Below are 22847 nucleotides of genomic sequence, written 5' to 3'. Positions count from 1 at the left end.
ATCAGTTTAGGGTCTCTTCAGACAGACAGAATACATAGTAGTCTCATTCACACATAAGCTGAAACTTTGTCTAAATTATCCTTTCCCTGCTTTTTTACCTAGCAAACTCCTTCAAGTTGGCTGGCTTCAGAGGGTCATCACCTAATCTTCATGTGAAACTGCCTCTACATGTGGCAGTTTCAGATATCATCTATTGATTTTATATGGAAAATGAGGATTTTAGCTCATGCACATTCTATTTCCACCCTTCAGTCATCATTAATTCTTAATTAAATCCATATTGAGAGTTTTGCATTATTGTGACTATGTAAATATTTCACTGGTGAGGCATGTTGTACTTATCAATGTTTTCATTCTTATACTTTTTTCCACACTGTTCATAATTAAACTGATTTTTCACTTATACAATTTTCTCTAATCATTTACCTCTTTTTCCTAAACCCATAACAACTCTGAAAAGACCCTCCTTGATATAATTTCGCATGTAGTCAAGCCTGTGAGATCATCTGCACTTTTGGTGTTTTTCTTGCAAGCATCCCTCCTGGAACCTTCCAACCTCCTGCTCCAATCTAGGGTTGTTGTGTTTCAGTCCAGTTGTACAGCCTTTGTCCTGGAACTTCTCTTCACTATCATTTCTGGAAATTCTCCTTCTCTTTGGTTGGGATCCTGTTTTCTGGGTCCCATATTTTGCTTCTTGTTTATGACCTTGTTTGAAGTACTTCTACCAAGAGCTCCCTAAATAAGAGTAAATATTTTAGATCAGTACATCAGAAAATGTTTACTCCATCTTAACATTTGATTGACTGTTGGTTACATATGGAATTCCAGGCTTGAAATCACTCAGGTTTTTAAAGACATTACTTCAAAGTCTTCTGGCTTCCAGTGTTGTTGCTGAGAGTAAGATGCCACTCTGATTCCTGACACTGTATATACTCTGCTTTTCTTTTATAAAAAATTTTCAGTTTTCTCGTTTTCAAGTGCCTTGGTGTGGATCTTCTTTCATTCATGCCATTGGGTACTTGGTAAGCCTTTTCAGTGGAGATCCACATCTTTCTTAAATTCTTATAAACTTAATTATGTTCCCTCCGTTTCCCTTTTCTGGAACTCCTTTTGGTCAGATGTTAATCTTTGTAGATTGAACTTGTAATTTAAGAAATCTTTTCACTCCTATTTTTCATTTCTTTGGTTTTTTGCTTCATCTTCTGACAAAGATTTCCTCAGCTTTGTTTTCAACTCATCTATCGATATGTATTTTTTGGCATACTATATTCTTAAGCCAAAAACCTCCTTTTCATTCTCAAGTGTTTTCTTGCATTAATGAAATTCTGTTCTTGTTTCAAGTAATATTTTATCTTACTGAGAACATTAATGGTTTCATTAAAGTCTCCTTTTGGGAATAAATGGTTAACATGTCCATTTGAAGATGACATTGTGTTTACCTTCTCCCATCACTGTTGCCCTGAAAATGTACTGAATCACACACACACAAAAAAATTCTAAGAGAAACGCCCCCACTATGTTGCTAAGCAATGTTATTTACTGAAAACATATGATCCTTGACTGGTAAACGACATCTGAAACGGAAAACTGTGAGTAGAGTACAAAAACTGACTGGAAAACACAGGCCTTAGCCACCTGTGTGGTGTCTCTTGGGAGGACTTAGAAGCTATGCTTATGTGCATTACAAGAAATGATTCCTATGGTGTATGAGACTTCCCTATGTTGTGCCTATGTGACTTGTCATTTCCAGTTGCATACCTTCCTTGTGAGGGTTGGGAAGTAGCATTTGGATGGCTGTAAGGACTCTCCGTGATGATGAACCTGCTAATGGCATGCTAGTATACTGTCATGCTGTTTTCTGTCCTGTTTCACTCACAAATTTAAGTGAACCTGGTACCAGGTTATCATCTATTGTATCCTGTGAGTATGAATGTAAATCAGAACCTGAAATGCCTACTAGTAGTCATTCCCTAATTTGGCTATTTGGGTTTTGTTATTGTTGTTGCTGTTTGGTTTTGCTTTAGTTTGGTCCTGTCTTTCATACTGGAAGAATTCAAAAGTCTGGGGTTTCTAGGTTGGTCATTCCTATTTAGAAACGAGGTAATAAAAAACTGATTGGAAGCTCTGTCGGCAAGGGTCAGGCACAGAATGCAGTAGGCTTCATTGTGAGGCAATTTAATATCTAGCCAACCTCTTTTTTGTAAGGGTTCTCTGAATCCCTGTTAGTCTTTTCTCTGGCATTCTAGAGTTGGTTGAGGGTAAGGAAAAAGAAGGTGGAGGGTGAGGAAGGTAGGGTAGTGGTGGTAAGAATGAGAGTATTAGTCTCACCATTCAGCAGACTTGCACTTAATCGCTGTTTTCAATAGCTCATTCCTGTCCTGCTCTATGTCTGAGGTCTCCGAGTGCACAGTCTTTCTGCATCTGGATCTCTAGTGAATACACCTCTGGTCTTCTGTGGGGGAGGAGGAGTTATCTGAGTATGCATGGTGATGGAAATCTGGGGGACTAACTTCTCCTGATCCAGACTTTCACACAATCTCCATTTTCAGCCCTATGGCTCACCATGGTTTTCTGTGACATGTGGTACCTCCAATTCTCGAACATTTCTAAGGTTCTATGGAGAAAATCATCTTGCTTCTTGCATCAGTCAGTGTCTAGTCAGGAAATAGGTCATACCAGAAATGTGAACAGGGAAAAACAGAAGCAGCAAATGCAGAAAGCAACTATGACTTCTAGGTTAAAGGAAAGTAAACAAAAAAGAAACTAAGAACTTAGAAAAGGGTCTCCTGGTGCTGAAGGCTGAGATTCATACCTCTGTAGAGAGGCAGTGGAGCTGCCACACAAAGGGAGACGAGGGGTGGTGGAAAAACTTGTCAAGGGGCAGGTTAGAGCTGGACTATTGAGGACTACTGAGGTGAGTGTTATTGAGCCTCCTGCATCCCAATCTGCTGACTCCTACACACAGGAGCTAGAAATGGAAGCCCCTTCCTCCTTCTATGGCCTTGCAGTGTCCCTCTAGAACCTTCTATTGACAAAGCCTAACATCAGGCCTGCTGGTAAAGGGGAAATGTTTATAGGGTCCAGCTCCAGCATGATAAAGCAGAGCAAAAAGGAGAATTTAGAGCTGAAAGATAATAAACTGATGATTGGCAAAAAATATAATGCCATAAATATACTTTAATCTCATTCATACTTTCTATCTTCTAGGGATATTTAGGTTTGATATTCTTCTCCCCTGTTTAAGTCATTTATCATCAGCGCTCTATCTTAATACATTAATGCCCAGAGTTATAAGTGGCTTCCTAGTTTCACCAAAGACAGTATTTATATTTCTATGCTCCTTATTGTTTTAGGGTGACTTTGAAAGAAGAAGTGATAATTTCTTAATTCCACCATCAGGAAATCTCCCTACTTTTCATTTTAAAATGAGCTTCCTCACAAGAATATTATGGTCTCCAGAGCAAAGCCACTCTCTAATTAATTCTTATGTTCTCCATCTCCCTAAGTGCCTCATCTTGTTACAAGCTCCACAAAAGTTTGTGAAATTAAATAAAGTGTACTTTCTTAAAAATAATTTTATAAAACTCACAATTTATCTCAATTAGTTTTATAACCATCCACCAGGCAACTGAATCCCAACAAGCTGTCTCATAAATCTATGCTGCTTATTAAAATACAAAATAAGCAAAAGCATTTATAGGTCAATGCAAACTCATTTTTAGTCCTATTAGCAAAGCAGCTTGCTCTCTCTATATACATATTTGTAATAAAAGAATAAATGTCACTTTATTAATTTGTTTAATGAGTAGATTACCCTATTGCTTTACATACATGCTGTATAAAAACATTTTTCTAATTATCTTCTAAATGATGTTAATTTATTTTTAAGTTTCTATACTTACCAATTCAGGGATGTCTTTTACTTTCAGAGGAACTTGAATTAAACCCAAATGAGTCCTGAAACTATGAGAATCACCGTTTTCATAATTTGGGTTGCGAAGATTAATTAATACCTTTAAAAACAAATCCAACAAAATTGGTTAGTTTCTTTACAGGATGTTTACACTTATAAAATTAGCAGGGATATTCTTTGTGCATCACCACAAAATTAATTACTATTTGGGTGATACACATACTTTAATTACATTCCAAAATAGTATAAAAGTATATTGAAATGTTAAAATATAATGCCATAAATATACTTTAATTAGGATAGTTTTAATATTCCAATAAATGATCTACAATACAAAAATCTACGAAGTTAAGAATTTAGTTAAAAATAAAAACTTTTTGGTGGTTAGAAAAAATAAAAATTGGTTGATTATAACACTTTACCAGAGAAGGTGATAAGAAAGAAATCTTGCTTGATTGTAATATTTATCAGGAAAAATTTTAGAACCAATTCTAACACATTTAAAAAAAGATATTGACAATATTTGTAGAAAGATGATGAAGTAAGATTGCAGGGCATCTCTCTCACCACTCCTATTCAACATAATATTGGAAGTTCTGGCTAGGGCAATCAGGCAAGAGAAAGAAATGAAGGGTATTCAAATAGGAAGAGTGGAAGTCAAATTGTCTGTTTGCAGATGACATGATTGTATATTTAGAAAACCCCACTGTCTCAGCCCAAAATCTCCTTAAGCTGATAAGCAACTTCAGCAAAGTCTCAGGATACAAAATCAATGTGCAAAAATCACAAGCATTCCTTACACCAGTAACAGACAGAGAGCCAAATCATTGAACTCCCATTCACAATTGCTACTAAGAGAATAAAATACCTAAGAATCCAACTTACTAGGGATGTGCAGGACCTCTTTAAGGAGAACTACAAACCACTGCTCAAGGAAATAAGAGAGGACACAACAAATGGAAAAACATTCATGCTCATGGATAGAAAGAATCAATATCATGAAAACGGCCATACTGCCCAAAGTAATTTATAGATTCAATGCTATCCCCAAAGCTACCACTGACTTTCTTCATGGAATCGGAAAAAAACTACTTTAAACTTCATATGGAACCAAAAAAGAGCCCGCATACTCAAGACAATTCTAAGGAAAAAGAACAAAGCTGGAGGCATCATGCTTCCTAACTTCAAACTATACTACAAGGCTACAGTAACCAAAACAGCATGGTACTGGTACCAAAACAGATATACAGACCAATGGAAAAGAACAGAGGCCACAGAAAAAACACCACATATCTACAACCATCTGATCTTTGACAAACTTGATACAAACAAGCAATGGGGAAAAGATTCCCTATTTAATAAATGGTGCTGGGAAAACTGGCTAGCCATATGCACAAAACTTAAACCGGACCTCTTCCTTACACCTTATACAAAAATAAACTCAAGATGGATTAAAGACTTAAATGTTAGACCTAAAACTGTAAGAATCCTAGAAGAAAACCTGGGCAATACCATTCAGGACATAGGCATGGGCAAAGACTTCATGCCTAAAACACCAAAAGCAAAAAACACAATGGCAAAAAAAGCCAAAATTGACACATGGGACCTAATTAAACTAAAGAGCTTTTGTAAGCAAAAGAAACTATCGTCAGAGTGAACAGACAACCTACAGAATGGGAGAAAAATTTTGCAATCTATGCATCTGACAACGGGCTAATATCCAGAATCTACAAAGAACTTAAACATGTTTACAAGAAAAAAACAAATAACCCCATCAAAAAGTGGGCAAAGGATATGAACAGACACTTCTCAAAAGAAGACATTTACGCAGCCAACAAACATATGAAAAAATGCTCATGATCACTGGTCATTAGAGAAATACAAATCAAAACCACAATGAGATACCATCTCATAGCAGTTAGAATGGTGATCATTAAAAAGTCAGGAAACAACAGACGCTGGAGAGGATGTGGAGAAACAGAACACTTTTACACTGTTGGTGGGAGTGTAAACTAGTTCAACCACTGTGGAAGACATTGTGGTGATTCCTCAAGGATCTAGAACTAGAAATACCCTTTGACCCACCCATTCCATTACTGGGTATATATCCAAAGCATTATAAATCATTCTACTATAAAGACACATGCACATGTATGTTTACTGAGGCACTATTCACAATAGCAAAGACTTGGAACCAACCCAAATGTTCATCAATGATAGACTGGATGAAGAAAACGTGGCACACATACGCCATGGAATACTACATAGCCACAAAAAAGGATGAGTTCACATCCTTTGCAGGGACATGGATGAAGCTGGAAACTGTTATTCTCAGCAAACTATCACAAGAACAGAAAACCAAATACTGCACGTTCTCACTCATAAGTGAGAGTTGAACAATGAGAACACATGGACACAGGGAGGAAAACATCACACACCAGGGCCTGTCAGGGGGTCAGAGGCAAGGGGAGGGAGAGCATTACGACAAATACCTAATGCAGGTGACGGGTTGATGAGTGCAGCAAACCACCATGGCACATGTATACCTATGTAACAAAACTGCACATTCTACACATGTACTCCAGAACTTAAAGTAAAATAAAAATAAATAAATAATAATAGTAACAAAGATTGCAGGGCATCTCCTCTAAACCAAACTCACAAGGAAAAAAAATTGAAAAGCAGAGCTTAAAAAAAGGTCATTTATAGAATTTCCCAAAATAAGTGGCCGGGCGCAGTGGCTCATGCCTGTAATCCCAGCACTGTGGGAGGCCAAGGCAGGCAGATTGCCTGAGCTCAAGAGTTCGCAACCAGCCTGGGCAACAATGGTGAGACCCCATCTCTACTAAAATACAAAAAATTAGCTGGGCGTGGCAGTGTGCACCTGTAGTCCCAGCTACTCGGGAGGCTGAGGCAGCAGAATTGCTTGAACCCGGGAGGGGAAGGTTGCAGTAAGCCAAGATAGTGCCACTGCACTCCAGCCTGGATGACAGAGCAAGACTCCATCTCAAAAAAAAAAAAAAAAAAGCAGATAAAAGCCAACTTAGATACTGGCATACCATTTAAAGTAGGAATCTTACTTCTATAAGTATAAATATAGAATATGATTCTAAGGAAAATAAATATGTTTGCTAGGATCGTACAGAAATAATGTTAGTGAAGTACTGCTTACATTGGAAAAATATGAAACAAACAACCTATCAGAAGGAATTATTTAAATAAAGTATATTTAATTCATACAATAAAATACAGTATAATATGCCTCAATTAATATGGGTAATGACATGAAAAATGTTCACAATATTATTTTAAAAGTATAGTAGTTATTGTTATGCAATAACATTGTATGTTATTTTATTTCAAATTTTATTCTTATGTATAGTTACATATGCTTTCTTATTTTTCTAACAACATGCATTTTTCAAGAAACAATCATAATAATTTTAAAAAATGTTTTTAAGTAAAACTCTTGAGAGAGAAAAAAACCATTAAGAATCTAGTGGAGGAGATTATGATGACAGAAACGTTATCATCTTTGAGGAAGACATTAATGAACTGACAGCTAACAGCTGATAAAATATATGCTATAATACCAAAAAAGTTTCCTAAAATTGCAAACACTGTATTGAAACTAAAAATATCAGTAGTATTTGTTTTAAAAAATAAAAAAAGTAACAAAGAATCTACAATTTTAGCCTAATTACCTAACAGCACAATTTTAGCCTAATTACATAAATAAGGAATCATACTACAAGGGAAACTGACAAACATAAAAGACAGAAAAAGGAGAAGATACTGTAAATACATGAATAACAGAAAAATAAAAATATTAGACATGTAGAAACTGTAATTAAGGAAATAATTACTTAAAATATTTGTGAATTTCAAAAAGATCTCAGCATGAGTAATAAAAGGATCAATTAAGGAACTGTCCTCAAAGAAACAGAATGTTATGAGCTATTAAGGAGAAAATATAGTTAAGAATAACCATATAAAAATTACATAAAGTTTCAGCTTTTAAGTGCTAGAAAAGGGAAGAGTTTGGGAGAAACTTTTAGTAGGCTAAGAGAAATACAGCCATCATCATAAAGGCAATTTTTTACTAAACTGTCTAACATTAAAAGTAAACTGTTTACAATTCCAAAAGTTCTAAAATAATTTCTAACCAAGTTTTACTTTAGCAGATGTAAACAGATAAAAATAAATAGCAAACATAAAGAGATAAAATGCGAAACATTCATTCATTGATTCATTTATTCATTCATTCAGTAAATATTTATTGAACAGATTGTGTTAAGCACTGTTCTACTTGGGGACAGTGCAGTCAAGGACAGGATTAACTTACAGCTGACTTGTGGTAGTGTTAATGCTACTCTCCAGGAATACCTGGAAGTCTGGTAGTGACCCTTGGCCAAGATGCAGTGACATGTACTAACTAGTCAGTTGTAATATGCTATTTAATGACCAAAACTAACCTAGAGGCATTCCACATGTGTTTATTTACATGGTTTACTGAAAATGTAGATTGGCAAATTGCATCTGATATAACCAGTTGCAACAACCCCTCAAGAAAATTCCGTCTTGGCTCTCTAGACCAAGGTATCTCACATGTATCCTGATGGTTTATAAATGAAAATCTAAACACATCCTGTGTAACTGAGAAAGGGCCCTGAGAGCTCAGTTGGAAGTGTGGATCTCTTTGTGTTTGCAGGTTCATTTTTTCTCTTGCTGAAAGAAAGCCACATGTGGGTGTACCCTGAGAAGCCTTGTGAGTGTTGTCAATTATTTGACCCTGTGTGACTGTTGAAGCAGGGAACAAAGCAGAATGAAAAGATCTTGCCCCTGTGGAGCTTCCTTTGTAATCGAAAAAGGCAAGCAATAAGCAAAATAAATCAATAGTATGTTATACACATCATGATAGATGCTGTGGAGAAAAAGCTGGAAAGGGTATCAGGAGTTCAAGCAGAAGAGCTAGTGAAACCTCTAATGAGAAGGTGATATTTAAGCAAAGACATGAGTAGTAAGGGAGCATGCAGGTAGACATTTAGGGAAAAATCTTTGCCAGCAGATAAAACAAAGAGCAAAGACACTCAGCTGGGAGGAAGCCAGGGGTAAGCAAGGAGGCTAAAGTAGCTGGAGTAAGACCAATCGGGACAGTAACTGGAGATGAACTCAGACAGGTAATGGGATATCAAATCAAAAGGGGTATCTTAGGTCACTGTCATGACTTTGGCTTTTATTTAATAAGCAGAATGAGATGGGAAGCCACTGGATAGCAGAAGAGTGGCTTATTCTGAATTGCATTTAAAGGCCTTCCTCCAGAAGCTGTGCTAAGAAAAGATTGTAGGTGGGCAAAGGTAGAAGTAGGAAGACCAGTTGGGAAGCTTGGATGTAGCAGTGGTGGTGACAAAAACTGGATGTATTCTACATATATTTCAACAGTAAACCTAATAGGATTACGTGTAAAGTCCAAGAGAAAGAGTGAAATCAAACATGTGTGAATTAAAATAATGAGTTCCAAGCATCTACTGAAGGGTTCCACTTGAATATTTGATATGCCTCTGAAACTTAACTAAGCTTATCACGTTCACTAACAGCCCTGTTCCACCTCCTGTATCCTCTATCTCACCTCAAGTAACTTCTAGCCAATTACACAACCTAGATACTTGAAGGTGATCATTATCTTTTCTTTTTCTCATAGACCCCATATCTGATCAGCTCCCAAATCATCCTTAAAATTTCCCTCAAATCTGTCAAATTCTTTCCATTTCCAGTGTTGTTCTCTTAATTCAGACACTCATGATATCTTCTGGACTACTAGAACAGGGAAGGGAATAAAAAAGAAAAAGATTTCCTGAGTATGTATATGTGCCAGGCAGCAGGCTATGTGATGTACAGTCACTACTTTTTTTTTCATTATTTTACTTTTATTGTTTTTTTTTTTTAATTATACTTTAAGTTCTAGGGTACATGTGCACAACGTGCAGGTTTGTTACATATGTATACATGTGCTGTGTTGGTTTGCTGCACCCATTAACGTGTCATTTACATTAGGTATTTTCCCTAATGCTATGCCTCCCCTGTCCCCCCACCCCATGACAGGCCCCAGTGTGTGATGATCCACACCCTGTGTCCAAGTGTTCTCATTGTTCAGTTCCCACCTATGAGTGAGAACATGGCAGTGTTTGGTTTTCTGTTCTTGTGATAGTTTGCTCAGAATGATGGTTTCCAGCTTCATCCACGTCCCTGCAAAGGACAAGATCTCATCCTTTTCTATGGCTGCATAGTATTCCATGGTGTATATGTGCCACATTTTCTTAATCCAGTCTATCATTGATGGACATTTGGGTTGGTTCCAAGTCTTTGCTATTGTGAATAGTGCCACAATAAACATATGTGTGCATGTGTCTTTATAGTGGCATGATTTACAATCCTTTGGGTATATACCCAGTAATGGGATCACTGGGGCAAACTGTATTTCTAGTTCTAGATCCTTGAGGAATCGCCACACTGTCTTCCACAATGGTTTAGTTTATACTCCCACCAACAGTGTAAAAGTGTTCCTATTTCTCCACATCCTCTCCAGCACCTGTTGTTTCCTGACTTTTTAATGATAGCCACTCTAACTCGTGTGAGATGGTATCTCATTGTGGTTTTGATCTGCATTTCTCTGATGGCGAGTGACAATGAGCATTTTTTCATGTGTCTGTTGGCTGTATAAATGTTTTCTTTTGAGAAGTGTCTGTTCATATCCTTTGCCTACTTTTTGATGGGGTTGTTTTTTTCTTGTAAATGTCTTTAAGTTCTTTGTAGATTCTGGATATTAGCCCTTTGTCACATGGGTAGATTGCAAAAATTTTCTCCCATTCTGTAGGTTGCCTGTTCACTCTGATGGTAGTTTCTTTTGCTGTGCAGAAGCTCTTTAGTTTAATTAGATCCCATTTGTCTATTTTGGCTTTTTTTTGCCATTGCTTTTGGTGTTTTAGACATGAAGTCCTTGCCCATACCTATGTCCTGAATGGTATTACCCAGGTTTTCTTCTACGGTTTTTATGGTTTTAGGTCTAACATTTAGATCTAATCCATCTTGAATTAATTTTTGTAGAAGATGTAAGGAAGGGATCCAGTTTCAGCTCTCTACATATGGCCTTTCTACATATGGCCAGTTTTCCCAGCACCATTTATTAAATAGGGAATCCTTTCCCCATTTCTTGTTTTTGTCAGGCTTGTCAAAGATCAGATGATTGTAGATGTGTGGTGTTATTTCTGAGGCCTCTGTTCTGTTCCATTGGTCTATATCTCTGTTTTGGTACCAATACCATGCTGTTTTGGTTACTGCAGTCTTGTAGTATAGTTTGAAGTTAGGAAGCGTGACGCCTCCAGCTTTGTTCTTTTCCTTAGGATTGTCTTGGCAATGTGGGCTTTTTTAGTTCCATATGAACTTTAAAGTCGTTTTTTCCAATTCTGTGAAGAAAGTCATTAGTAGCTTGATGGGGATGGCACTGAATCTATAAATTATCTTGGAGAGTATGGCGATTTTCACGATATTGATTCTTCCTATCCATGAGTATGGAATGTTCTTCCATTTGTTTGTGTCCTCTTTTATTTCATTGAGCAGTGGTTTGTAGTTCTCCTTGAAGAGGTCCTTCACATCCCTAGTAAGTTGGATTCCTAGGTATTTTTTTCTCTTTGTAGTAATTGTAAATGGGAGTTCACTCACAATTTCGCTGTCTGTCTGTTATTGGTGTATAGGAATGCTTGTGATTTTTGCACATTGATTTTGTATCCTGAGATTTTGCTGAAGTTGCTTATCAGCTTAAGGAGATTTTGGGCTGAGACAATGGGGTTTTCTAAATATACAATCAGGTCATCTGCAAACAGGGACAGTTTGACTTCCTCTTTTCCTACTTGAATATCCTTTATTTCTTTCTCTTGCCCGATTGCCCAGGCCAGAACTTCCAACACTATGTTGAATAGGAGCGATAAGAGAGGGCACCCCTCTCTTGTGCCAGTTTTCAAATGGAGTGTTTCCAGTTTTTGCCCATTCAGTATGATACTGACTGTGGGTTTGTCATAAATAGCTCTTATTATTTTGAGATATCTTCCATCAATACCTAGTTTACTGAGAGTTTTTAGCATGAAGGGCTGTTGAATTTTGTTGAAGGCCTTTTCTGCATCTATTGAGATAATCATGTGGTTTTTGTCTTTGGTTCTGTTTATGCGATGGATTACGTGTATTGATTTGCATATGTTGAACCAGTCTTGCATCCCAGGGATGAAACCAACTTGATCTTGGTGGATAAACTTTTTGATGTGCTGCTGGATTTGCTTTGCCAGTATTATTGAGGATTTTCACAACAATGTTCATCAGGGATATTGGTCTAAAATTATCTTTTTTTTGTTGTGTCTCTGCCAGGTTTTGGTATCAGGATGATGCTGGCCTCATATAATGCGTTAGGGAGGATTCCTTCTTTTTCTATTGACTGGAATAGTTTCAGAAGGAATGGTACCAGCTCCTCTTTGTACCTCTGGTAGAATTTCCTGTGAATCCATCTGGTCCTGGACTTTTTATTGGTTGGTAGGCTATTAATTATTGCCTCAATTTCAAAGCCTCTTATTGGTCTATTCAGCGATTCAACTTCTTCCTAGTTTAGTCTTGAGAGGGTGTATGTGTCCAGGAATTAATCCATTTCTTCTAGATTTTCTAGTTTGTGTAGAGGTGTTTACAGTATTCTCTGATGGTAGTTTGTATTTCTGTGGGAACGGTGGTGATATCCCCTTTATCTTTTTTTATTGCGTCTATTTGATTCTTCTCTCTTTTCTTCTTTATTAGTCTTGCTAGTGGTCTATCAATTTTGTTGATCTTTTCGAAAAATCAGCTCCTAGATTCACTGATTTTTGAAGTGGTTTTGTGTCTCTATCTCCTTCAGTTCTGCTCTGATCTTAGTTATTTCTTGCCTTCTGCTAGCTTTTGAATTTGTTTGCTCTTGCTTCTGTAGTTCTTTTAATTGTGATGTTAGGATGTCGATTTTAGATCTTTCCTGCTTTCTCTTGTGGGCATTTAGTGCTATAAATTTCCCTCTACACACTGCTTCAAATGTGTCCCAGAGATTCTGGTAAATTGTGTCTTTGTTCTTATTGGTTTCAAAGAACATCTTTATTTCTGCCTTCATGTTGTTATTTACCCAGTAGTCATTCAGAAGCAAGTTGTTCAGTTTCCATGTAGTTGTGTGGTTTTGAGTGAGTTTCTTTTTTTTTTTTTTAATTTATTTTTTTATTATTATTATACTTTAAGTTCTAGGGTACATGTGCATAACGTGCAGGTTTGTTACATATGTATACTTGTGCCATGGTGCTGTGCTGCACCCATCAACTCATCAGCACCCATCAACTCGTCATTTACATCACGTATAACTCCCAATGCAATCCCTCCCCTCTACCCCCTCCCCATGATAGGCCCCGGTGTGTGATGTTCCCCTTCCCGAGTCCAAGTGATCTCATTGTTCAGTTCCCACCTATGAGTGAGAACATGCGGTGTTTGGTTTTCTGTTCTTGTGATAGTTTGCTAAGAATGATGGTTTCCAGCTGCATCCATGTCCCTACAAAGGACACAAACTCATCCTTTTTTATGGCTGCATAGTATTCCATGGTGTATATGTGCCACATTTTCTTAATCCAGTCTGTCACTGATGGACATTTGGGCTGATTCCAAGTCTTTGCTATTGTGAATAGTGCCGCAATAAACATACGTGTGCATGTGTCTTTATAGCAGCATGACTTATAATCCTTTGGGTATATACCCAGTAATGGGATGGCTCGGTCATATGGTACATCTAGTTCTAGATCCTTGAGGAATCACCATACTGTTTTCCATAATGGTTGAACTAGTTTACAATCCCACCAACAGTGTAAAAGTGTTCCTATTTCTCCACATCCTCTCCAGCACCTGTTGTTTCCTGACTTTTTAATGATTGCCATTCTAACTGGTGTGAGATGGTATCTCAGTGTGGTTTTGATTTGCATTTCTCTGATGGCCAGTGATGATGAGCATTTTTTCATGTGTCTGTTGGCTGTATGAATGTCTTCTTTTGAGAAATGTCTGTTCATATCCTTTGCCCACTTTTTGATGGGGTTGTTTGTTTTTTTCTTGTAAATTTGTTTGAGTTCTTTGTACGTTCTGGATATTAGCCCTTTGTCGGATGAGTAGATAGCAAAAATTTTCTCCCATTCTGTAGGTTGCCTGTTCACTCTGATGGTAGTTTCTTTTGCTGTGCAGAAGCTCTTTAGTTTAATGAGATCCCATTTGTCAATTTTGACTTTTGCTGCCGTTGCTTTTGGTGTTTTAGACATGAAGTCTTTGCCCATGCCTATGTCCTGAATGGTACTACCTAGGTTTTCCTCTAGAGTTTTTATGGTATTAGGTCTAACATTTAAGTCTCTAATCCATCTTGAATTAATTTTCGTATAAGGAGTAAGGAAAGGATCCAGTTTCAGCTTTCTACTTATGGCTAGCCAATTTTCCCAGCACCATTTATTAAATAGGGAATCCTTTCCCCATTTCTTGTTTTTGTCAGGTTTGTCAAAGATCAGATGGCTGTAAATGTGTGGTATTATTTCTGAGGGCTCTGTTCTGTTCCACTGGTCTATATCTCTGTTTTGGTACCAATACCATGCTGTTTTGGTTACTGTAGCCTTGTAGTATAGTTTGAAGTCAGGTAGCGTGATGCCTCCAGCTTTGTTCTTTTGACTTAGGATTGTCTTGGAGATGCGGGCTCTTTTTTGGTTCCATATGAACTTTAAAGCAGTTTTTTCCAATTCTGTGAAGAAACTCGTTGGTAGCTTGATGGGGATGGCATTGAATCTATAAATTACCTTGGGCAGTATGGCCATTTTCACGATATTGATTCTTCCTATCCATGAGCATGGTATGTTCTTCCATTTGTTTGTGTCCTCTTTTATTTCACTGAGCAGTGGTTTGTAGTTCTCCTTGAAGAGGTCCTTTACATTCCTTGTAAGTTGGATTCCTAGGTATTTTATTCTCTTTGAAGCAATTGTGAATGGAAGATGGAAGTTCATTCATGATTTGGCTCTCTGTTTGTCTGTTACTGGTGTATAAGAATGCTTGTGATTTTTGCACATTAATTTTGTATCCTGAGACTTTGCTGAAGTTGCTTATCAGCTTAAGGAGATTTTGGGCTGAGACAATGGGATTTTCTAAATATATAATCATGTCATCTGCAAAGAGGGACAATTTGACTTCTTCTTTTCCTAACTGAATACCCTTGATTTCTTTATCTTGCCTGATTGCCCTAGCCAGAACTTCCAACACTATGTTGAATAGGAGTGGTGAGAGAGGGCATCCCTGTCTTGTGCCAGTTTTCAAAGGGAATTTTTCCAGTTTTTGCCCATTCAGTATGATATTGGCTGTGGGTTTGTCATAAATAGCTCTTATTATTTTGAGGTACGTTCCATCAATACCGAATTTATTGAGCAGGCTCTGAAATTGAGGCAATAATTAATAGCCTATCAACCAAAAAAAGTCCAGGACCAGATGGATTCACAGCTGAATTCTACCAGAGGTACAACGAGGAGCTGGTACCATTCCTTCTGAAACTATTCCAATCAATAGAAAAAGAGGGAATCCTCCCTAACTCATTTTATGAGGCCAACATCATCCTGATACCAAAGCCTGGCAGAGACACAACAAAAAAAGAGAATTTTAGTCCAATATCCCTGATGAACATTGATGCAAAAATCCTCAATAAAATACTGGCAAACTGGATTCAGCAGCACATCAAAAAGCTTATCCACCATGATCAAGTGGGCTTCATCCCTGGGATGCAAGGCTGGTTCAACATTCGCAAATCAATAAACATAATCCAGCATATAAACAGAACCAAAGACAAGAATCACATGATTATCTCAATAGATGCAGAAAAGGCTTTTGACAAAATTCAACAGCCCTTCATGTTGAGTGAGTTTCTTAATCCTGAGTTCTAATTTAATTGCACTGTGGTCTAAGAGACAGTTTGTTGTGATTCCTGTTCTTTTACATTTGCTGAGGAGTGCTTTACTCCAACTATGTGGTCAATTTTGAAATAAGTGCCATGTGGTGCTGAGAAGAACGTATTCTGTTGATTTGGGGTGGAGGGTTCTGTAGATGTCTATTAGGTCTGCTTGGTGCAGAGCTGAGTTCAAGTCCTGGATATCCTTGTTAACCTTCTGTCTCGTTGATCTGTCTAATATTGACAGTGGGGTGGTAAAGTCTCCCATTATTATTGTGTGGGAGTCTAAGTCTCTTTTTAGGTCTCTCAGGACTTGCTTTTTGAATCTGGGTGCTCCTTTATTGGGTGCATATATATTTAGGATACTTAGCTCTTCTTGTTGAATTAAACCCTTTACCATTATGTAATAGCATTGTCTCATTTGATCTTTGTTTGTTTAAAGTCTGTTTTATCAGAGACTAGGATTGCAACCCCTGCTTTTTTTTTTTTTTTTTTTTTTTTTTTTTTTTTTTTTTTTTTTTTGCTTTTCATTTGCTTGGTAGATCTTCCTCCATTCCTTTATTTTGAGCCTATGTGCATCTCTGCACATGAGATGGGTCTCCTGAATTACAACACATTGATGGGTCTTGACTCTTTATCTAATTTGCCAGTCCGTGTCTTTTAATTGGTGCATTTAGCCCATTTACATTTAAAGTTAATATTGTTATGTGTGAATTTGATCCTGTCATTATGATGTTAGCTGGTTATTTTGCCTGTTGATGCAGTCTCTTCCTAGCATCAATGGTCTTTACAATTTGGCATGTTTTTGCAGTGGCTGGTACCGGTTGTTCCTTTCCATATTTAGTGCTTCCTTCAGGAGCTCTTATAAGGCAGGCCTGGTGGTGACAAAATCTCTCAGCATTTGCTTTTCTGTAAAGGATTTTATTTCTCCTTCACTTATGAAGCTTAGTTTGGCTGGACATGAAATTCTGGGTGAAAATTCTTTTCATTAAGAATGTTGAATATTGGTCCCCACTCTCTTCTGGCTTGTAGGGTTTCTGCTGAGAGATCCACTGTTAGTCTAATGGGTTTCCCTTTGTGGGTAACCTGACCTTTCTCTCTGGCTGCCTTTAGCAATTTTTCTTTCATTTCAACCTTTGTTAATCGACAATTACATGTCTTGGGGTTGCTCCTCTCGAGGAGTATCTTTGTCGTGTTCTCTGTATTTCCTGAATTTGAATGTTGGCCTGCCTTGCTAGTGTGGTAAGTTCTCCTGGATAATGTCCTGAAGAGTATTTTCCAGCTTGGTTCCATTCTCCCTGTCACTTTCAGGTACACCAATCAAATGTAGATTTGGTCTTTTCACGTAGTCCCATATTACTTGGAGGCTTTGCTCATTTCTTTTTACTCTTTTTTCTCTAAACTTCTCGCTTCATTTCATTCATTTGATCTTCAATCACTGATACCCTTTCTTCCACTTGACCAGATAGGCTACTGAAGCTTGTGCATGCATCACGTAGTTCTCATGCCATGGTTTTCAGCTCCATCAGGTCATTTAAGGTCTTCTCTACACTGTTCATTCTAGTTAGCCATTTGTCTAATCTTTTTTCAAGGTTTTAAGCTTGCTTGTGATGGGTTCGGACATCCTCCTTTAGCTCAGAGAAGTTTGTTATTATCGACTTTCTGAAGCCTACTTCTGTCAACTTGTCAAAGTCATTCTCCATCCTGCTTTGTTCCATTGCTGGCAAGGAGCTGTGATCCTTTGGAGGAGAAGGGGCACTCTGGTTTTTAGAATTTTCAGCTTTTCTGCTCTGGTTTCTCCCCATGTTTGTGGTTTTATCTACCTTTGGTCTCTGATGATGGTGACCTACAGATGGGGTTTTGGTGTGGATGTCCTTTTTGTTGATGTTGATGCTATTCTTTTCTGTTTGTTCATTTTCCTTCTAATAGTCAGGTCCCTCAGCTGCAGGTTTGTTGGAGTTTGCTGGAGGTCCACTCCAGACCCTGTTTGCCTGGGTTTCACCAGCAGAGGCTGTAGAACAGCAAATATTGCAGAACAGCAAATATTGCTGCCTGATCCTTCCCCTGGAAGCTTTGTCCCAGAGGGGTACCAGGCTGTATGAGGTGTCAGTCAGCCCCTACTGGGAGGTGTCTTCAAGTTAGGCTACACAGGGGTCAGGGACCCACTTGAGGAGGCAGTCTGTCTGTTCTCAGAGCTCAAACACTGTGCTGGGAGAATCACTGCTCTCTTCAGAGCTGTCACACAGGGACGTTTAAGTCTGCAGAAGTTTCTGCTGCCTTTCATTCAGCTATGTCCTGCCCCGACAGGTGGAGTCTACAGAGGCAGGCAGTCCTCATTGAGCTGTGGTGGGCTCCACCCCATTCACGCCACCTGCCACTTTGTTTACCTACTCAAGCCTCAGCAATGGCAGATGCCCCTCCCCTAGCCAGGCTTGCCACTTCATAGTTCGATCTCAGACTAGTAGTGAGCAAGGGTCCATGGGCGTGGGACCTGCTGAGCCAAGCACAGGATATGATCTCCTGGTGTGCCGTTTGCTAAGACTGTTGGAAAAGCACAGTGTTTAGTTGGCAGTATCCCAATTTTCCCGGTACAGTCTGTCATGGCTCAGAAAAGGAAATCCTTTTTTCCCTTGGCTCAGAAAAGGAAATCCCCAAACTCCTTGTGCTTCCCAGGTGAGGCGATGCCCCCCCAGCTTTGGCTCACCCTCCATGGGCTGCACCCACTTGCCAACCAGTCCCAGTGAGATGAACCAGGTACCTCAGTTGGAAATGCAGAAATCACCCATCTTCTGTGTTGATCACGCTGGGAGCTGCAGACTGGAGCTGTTCATATTCAGTCATCTTGGAACCCACTTCCTATAGTCACTATTTTTTAATCAAAATTATCCTAACTGATTTACCCCATGCTAATCTTTCCATATTCCAATATATTTTCTAACAGTAATTTTCAAACACAGATCTGATCATGTCATTTCACTGTTTCAATGACTCTGGGGCTTTTTACATCCTAATCCCTCTGCCTTGATATATTTTTACATCATTATTTATTCACATTATTCGTTCATTAATATATGTGTATTTATCCAATAGAACCTACCTCAAGAAAATCCTTAGGTGCATAAACAGGTCTGAAAAGGCTTAAATCTAGAATAAGATAGATTATAAATAAAATTTCAGCTAATAATATATGAAGTCTTATTAAATAAATGTAATCATTCTTTCATATGTTATCATACAGATAGATTAATTCAAACATTTCTTGAGAATCAATTATTTGTCATACATGCATTAAGTACAGAGAACACTAAAATGAAAAGACAATTTCTGCCCTTCCCATCCTAGATGACATATTCTGGAACAAATTAAGAGCATCCTATTCACAGATCGTAATTATTTATAACTGAATTGGCCAAACAAGGTCAATGTAACATAAAGGTTCTATATGAGAATTTTCAATGTACTTAAAATACAAACAATGCATTCTTAGTGAATTCCTCTAGTTGTATTAAACTATTCCCCCTTTTGAACTCAAATAACTATACATAATAACTCTATTATGGTATTTATCTCTTACCTAGTCCCCTACATGTATTTTAGCAGTGGTAAAGGAGGGGGAGGAGGGGTTATGTACATGTCTGTCTATACAATTACAGGCATCTATCATAGTAAATGAAGTATAGTTGTTATTCATTTTACATTTACAAAATTGACTACATTTTAAATATTAAAATGAACAAAAATAAATTCTTTAAAACATTTTAAAGTCTTCAAATGTATTTTTCACTATCCTATTTTTAACAACCCAATATAATTAAGCTTGCACAATATTTACTTTAATTAAAAGACAAGAATCTCAAAAATCCACTGGATAATTTATTATTTTATAAAAATGTTTTTAAATGCTGCTTTAAAAAAGGATAAATAAATAAGGCCAGGCACAGTAGCTCACACCTGTAATCCCAGCACTTTGGGAGGCTCTGGTGGGAGGATCGGAGGATTACTTGAAGCCAGGAGTTCAACAGAGAGAGCCAGGGCAACATAGCAAAACCCCATCTCTACAAAAAAATAAAAAAATTAGCCAGGCATGGTGGTGCGTGCCTGTCGTCTTTGCTACTCAGGAGGCTGAGATGAAAGGACCCTCTGAGCCCAGGAGTTTCAGGTTAAAGGGAGCTGTGATCAGGCTACTGCACTCCAGCACAGGTAACAGAGCAAGACCCTGTCTCTAAAAACACAAACAAACAAGCAAAAAGCTGCTCCTGATGTCTGTATTTATTAGCTGCATGTGGTGTCTGGGAGTTTAAGTAGGCCAGTCTAACTCTGGTTTTCCAGAAGACAGAAAATTAATGAGAAGGAAAATTAACATCTTCACAAAAGAATCGTTAATTATGTTATTTTGCATCCACGGTTAAGAAGGCAATCTTTTTCCACTACTACATTCAGAAAAAATTGTTCACATACCTGGTTCATCAGTTCCCATTTCATTCCATTTATTAAGAAGTTCTTTCTGTTCTCCAACTGGCCTCTGGAAAAGGTAATTTAAAACTGGTTTCATTTCATTTTTTGAAGTCTAGCAATACAACTAAAAATAAGAATCAATAACTTATTTAAAAGCTTACATAAACTACAATAACAGGATAAATAATTTCATTTAAACATGTTGAATTTGGGGTGTAACTGCATTTAAATTATTATTTAACTATTGTGTTATATCTAGTCTCAATGGCCTAGTTAGAACATGGTGCTAATGAGTCCAATAAAAGAAGGTAAGTGATCTGTACTGGCCAGTACATTTCACAAAGAAAAACTGCTCCTCAGCCACATACTACATCTCTTACCCCCATCCAGCAGACTCAGAAAAGCATCGTAAGGGGGACTGGCCAAGAGAGTGTGACTAAGAGTTAGTAGCATCATCTTCCTATATGAAAGGCAGTATATTATACAATACTACATATTTAGACAGTTTTTAATATAAATGTATCCTTTTTAAATACCATCCTTCTGGTGCCTTCAGCAATTTTTCCTTGGATATTATTCAAAGTATACCCACTACATCCTGTCCAACAACAGGGAATAAATAGCAGGTAGGGAGAATGAAGTAAAGGGAAACTGACTCTCTCCTACTTGTGAGCAGCTACAAAGAATACAAAACATCCCTCAAGTGTTTTTTCTTTTCTTTCTCATCTTTTCTCCTCATTGCTCAGAGTAACGTAAGTGTTGAATATTAGATCTAAATAGAATTCCAGTTCTACAGAGAGAAGACCAATTATCCTTTTTGTTTCCTATGTTAATACCGAAAGATGGTACCGTATTGCCTGTTACAAGATCACAGTATGCCTGAACTCTATCTATGATTCAAGAAATATGGCTATTGTGCTAATTAGCCAAAAAGTAAGGAGACTAAAGGTAATTAAAATATTTAAAGCATATTGCTAATCTTTACAGCCAAATCCTAACTCATCTATACTACAGATTCATATTTCTATTTATTTGCAAAGACACAGGTTTGTTACAATAATTATTATAGCACACGAAATAGAAATCTATATAGAATGTACCCACATAATTGGCCTTTTACAGATTTTTGTTTCAAACCAAGTTGATATACTAGTAAAAATAAATAAATAGGCCAGGCGCAGTGGCTCACATTTGTAATCCCAGCACTTTGGGAGGCCAAGGTGGGCAGATCATGAGGTCAGGAGATCGAGACCCTCCTGACTAACATGGTGAAACCCCGTCTCTACCAAAAATACAAAAAAATTAGCCAGGTGTGGTGGCACGTGCCTGTAGTCCTAGTTACTTGGGAGGCTGAGGCAGGAGAATTGCTTGAACCCAGGAGGCAGAGGTTGCAGTGAGCCGAGATCGCGCCACTGCACTCCAGCCTGGGTGATAGAGTAAGACTCTGTCTCTAAATAAATAAATAAATAAATGTGCCTAACAGTTATATAACTTCATGATACTTTCTAGTATTTGATTCACAATGAAATACTTAAACAGAAAAATGTTTAAAAGTACCTTTCGTGCCAGTGGGATACTCAGTTCAGTGCACATACTATTTAAACTCTTCAAAATTCTTTTTTCCCAACTTCCCTGAAATACAAAAAACAATCAATTATCTTTTCCAGTAACAATACTAAAACTAATAAAAAATATTAAAGATATTATGAATTACATAGAAATGGTAAGGTTGGTTGAGATTGGTTATCCCTATTTATTAGTTCACTCAACAAATACTAACTATTGCCTACTATATTCCAGATGCTATCCTTTGTGCTATGAACTAAGCAGTGAATAACAGAAAGCCTCAGTCCTCAAATAACTGACATTTTAGTTGAGGATGGGAATAAGCATAGATTTTTTTAAAATGTCAACAAGTCATATGGTAATAAACGTTATATAGAAAACATTTATGAAATGCTTAAATTTAACTTATCTTTTTATCTGATATTTTCTATCTAACATTTTTCTATCAGATAAAAAGATAAGTTAAATTTAAGCATCTCATAAATGTTTAATACTTAGGAATCCCATTAATGACCTAGTAAAAGGTAAAAATGTACAGAATTTTTTTTATTACATTGTAATTTTCCCCAAAATGAAATTTCACCCCTAAATACTTCAGCATGCACATTCTTAGAATAAGGACCTTTTCCAACATATCTATTTCCAACATACCTTTTAGGTATCAGCTTAAATATCCCTTCTTCCATTAAGACTTCTCACCTGGTACCCAACCAAGATAGCATTAGGTGACTTTGCTTATGGGCTCTCATAGCACCCTGTCCTTCACCTATCATAGTACAAATCACACTGTGTCTAGCACATAACAGATGCTCAATAATTAAACAGATTTCTACTCTAAGTAATGTTGTAAGTATTTAAAAAAATTTTAATGTAATGGCCCAAGCAGTGAATGAACAGAAAAAAATCATC

At 37.4% G+C, this 22847-nt stretch overlaps 1 protein-coding gene across 3 annotated transcripts in view; it reads right to left on the bottom strand.

Annotated features, from left to right (window-relative positions):
* Positions 1 to 22847, bottom strand: part of TBC1D19 (TBC1 domain family member 19) — a 157238-nt gene that overhangs the window by 88727 nt on the left and 45664 nt on the right. For all 3 annotated transcript variants that reach the window (XR_001444697.3, XM_028847965.2, NM_001260783.1), the window contains 4 exon segments: positions 21930 to 22004; positions 20376 to 20439; positions 19015 to 19061; positions 3903 to 4013 (listed from right to left, as the gene is read on the bottom strand). Coding sequence is in view for 2 of the 3 variants with exons in the window: in XM_028847965.2 (XP_028703798.2) it covers positions 3903 to 4013; positions 19015 to 19061; positions 20376 to 20439; positions 21930 to 22004 (297 nt within the window). In the remaining variant the exon portion in view is untranslated.

The sequence above is a fragment of the Macaca mulatta genome, chromosome 5 (assembly GCF_049350105.2).
Source record: "Macaca mulatta isolate MMU2019108-1 chromosome 5, T2T-MMU8v2.0, whole genome shotgun sequence".
Classification (NCBI taxonomy): domain Eukaryota; kingdom Metazoa; phylum Chordata; class Mammalia; order Primates; family Cercopithecidae; genus Macaca; species Macaca mulatta.
Note: the sequence above shows the minus strand (reverse complement) of the source record. Positions and strands in the feature narration are given on the sequence as shown.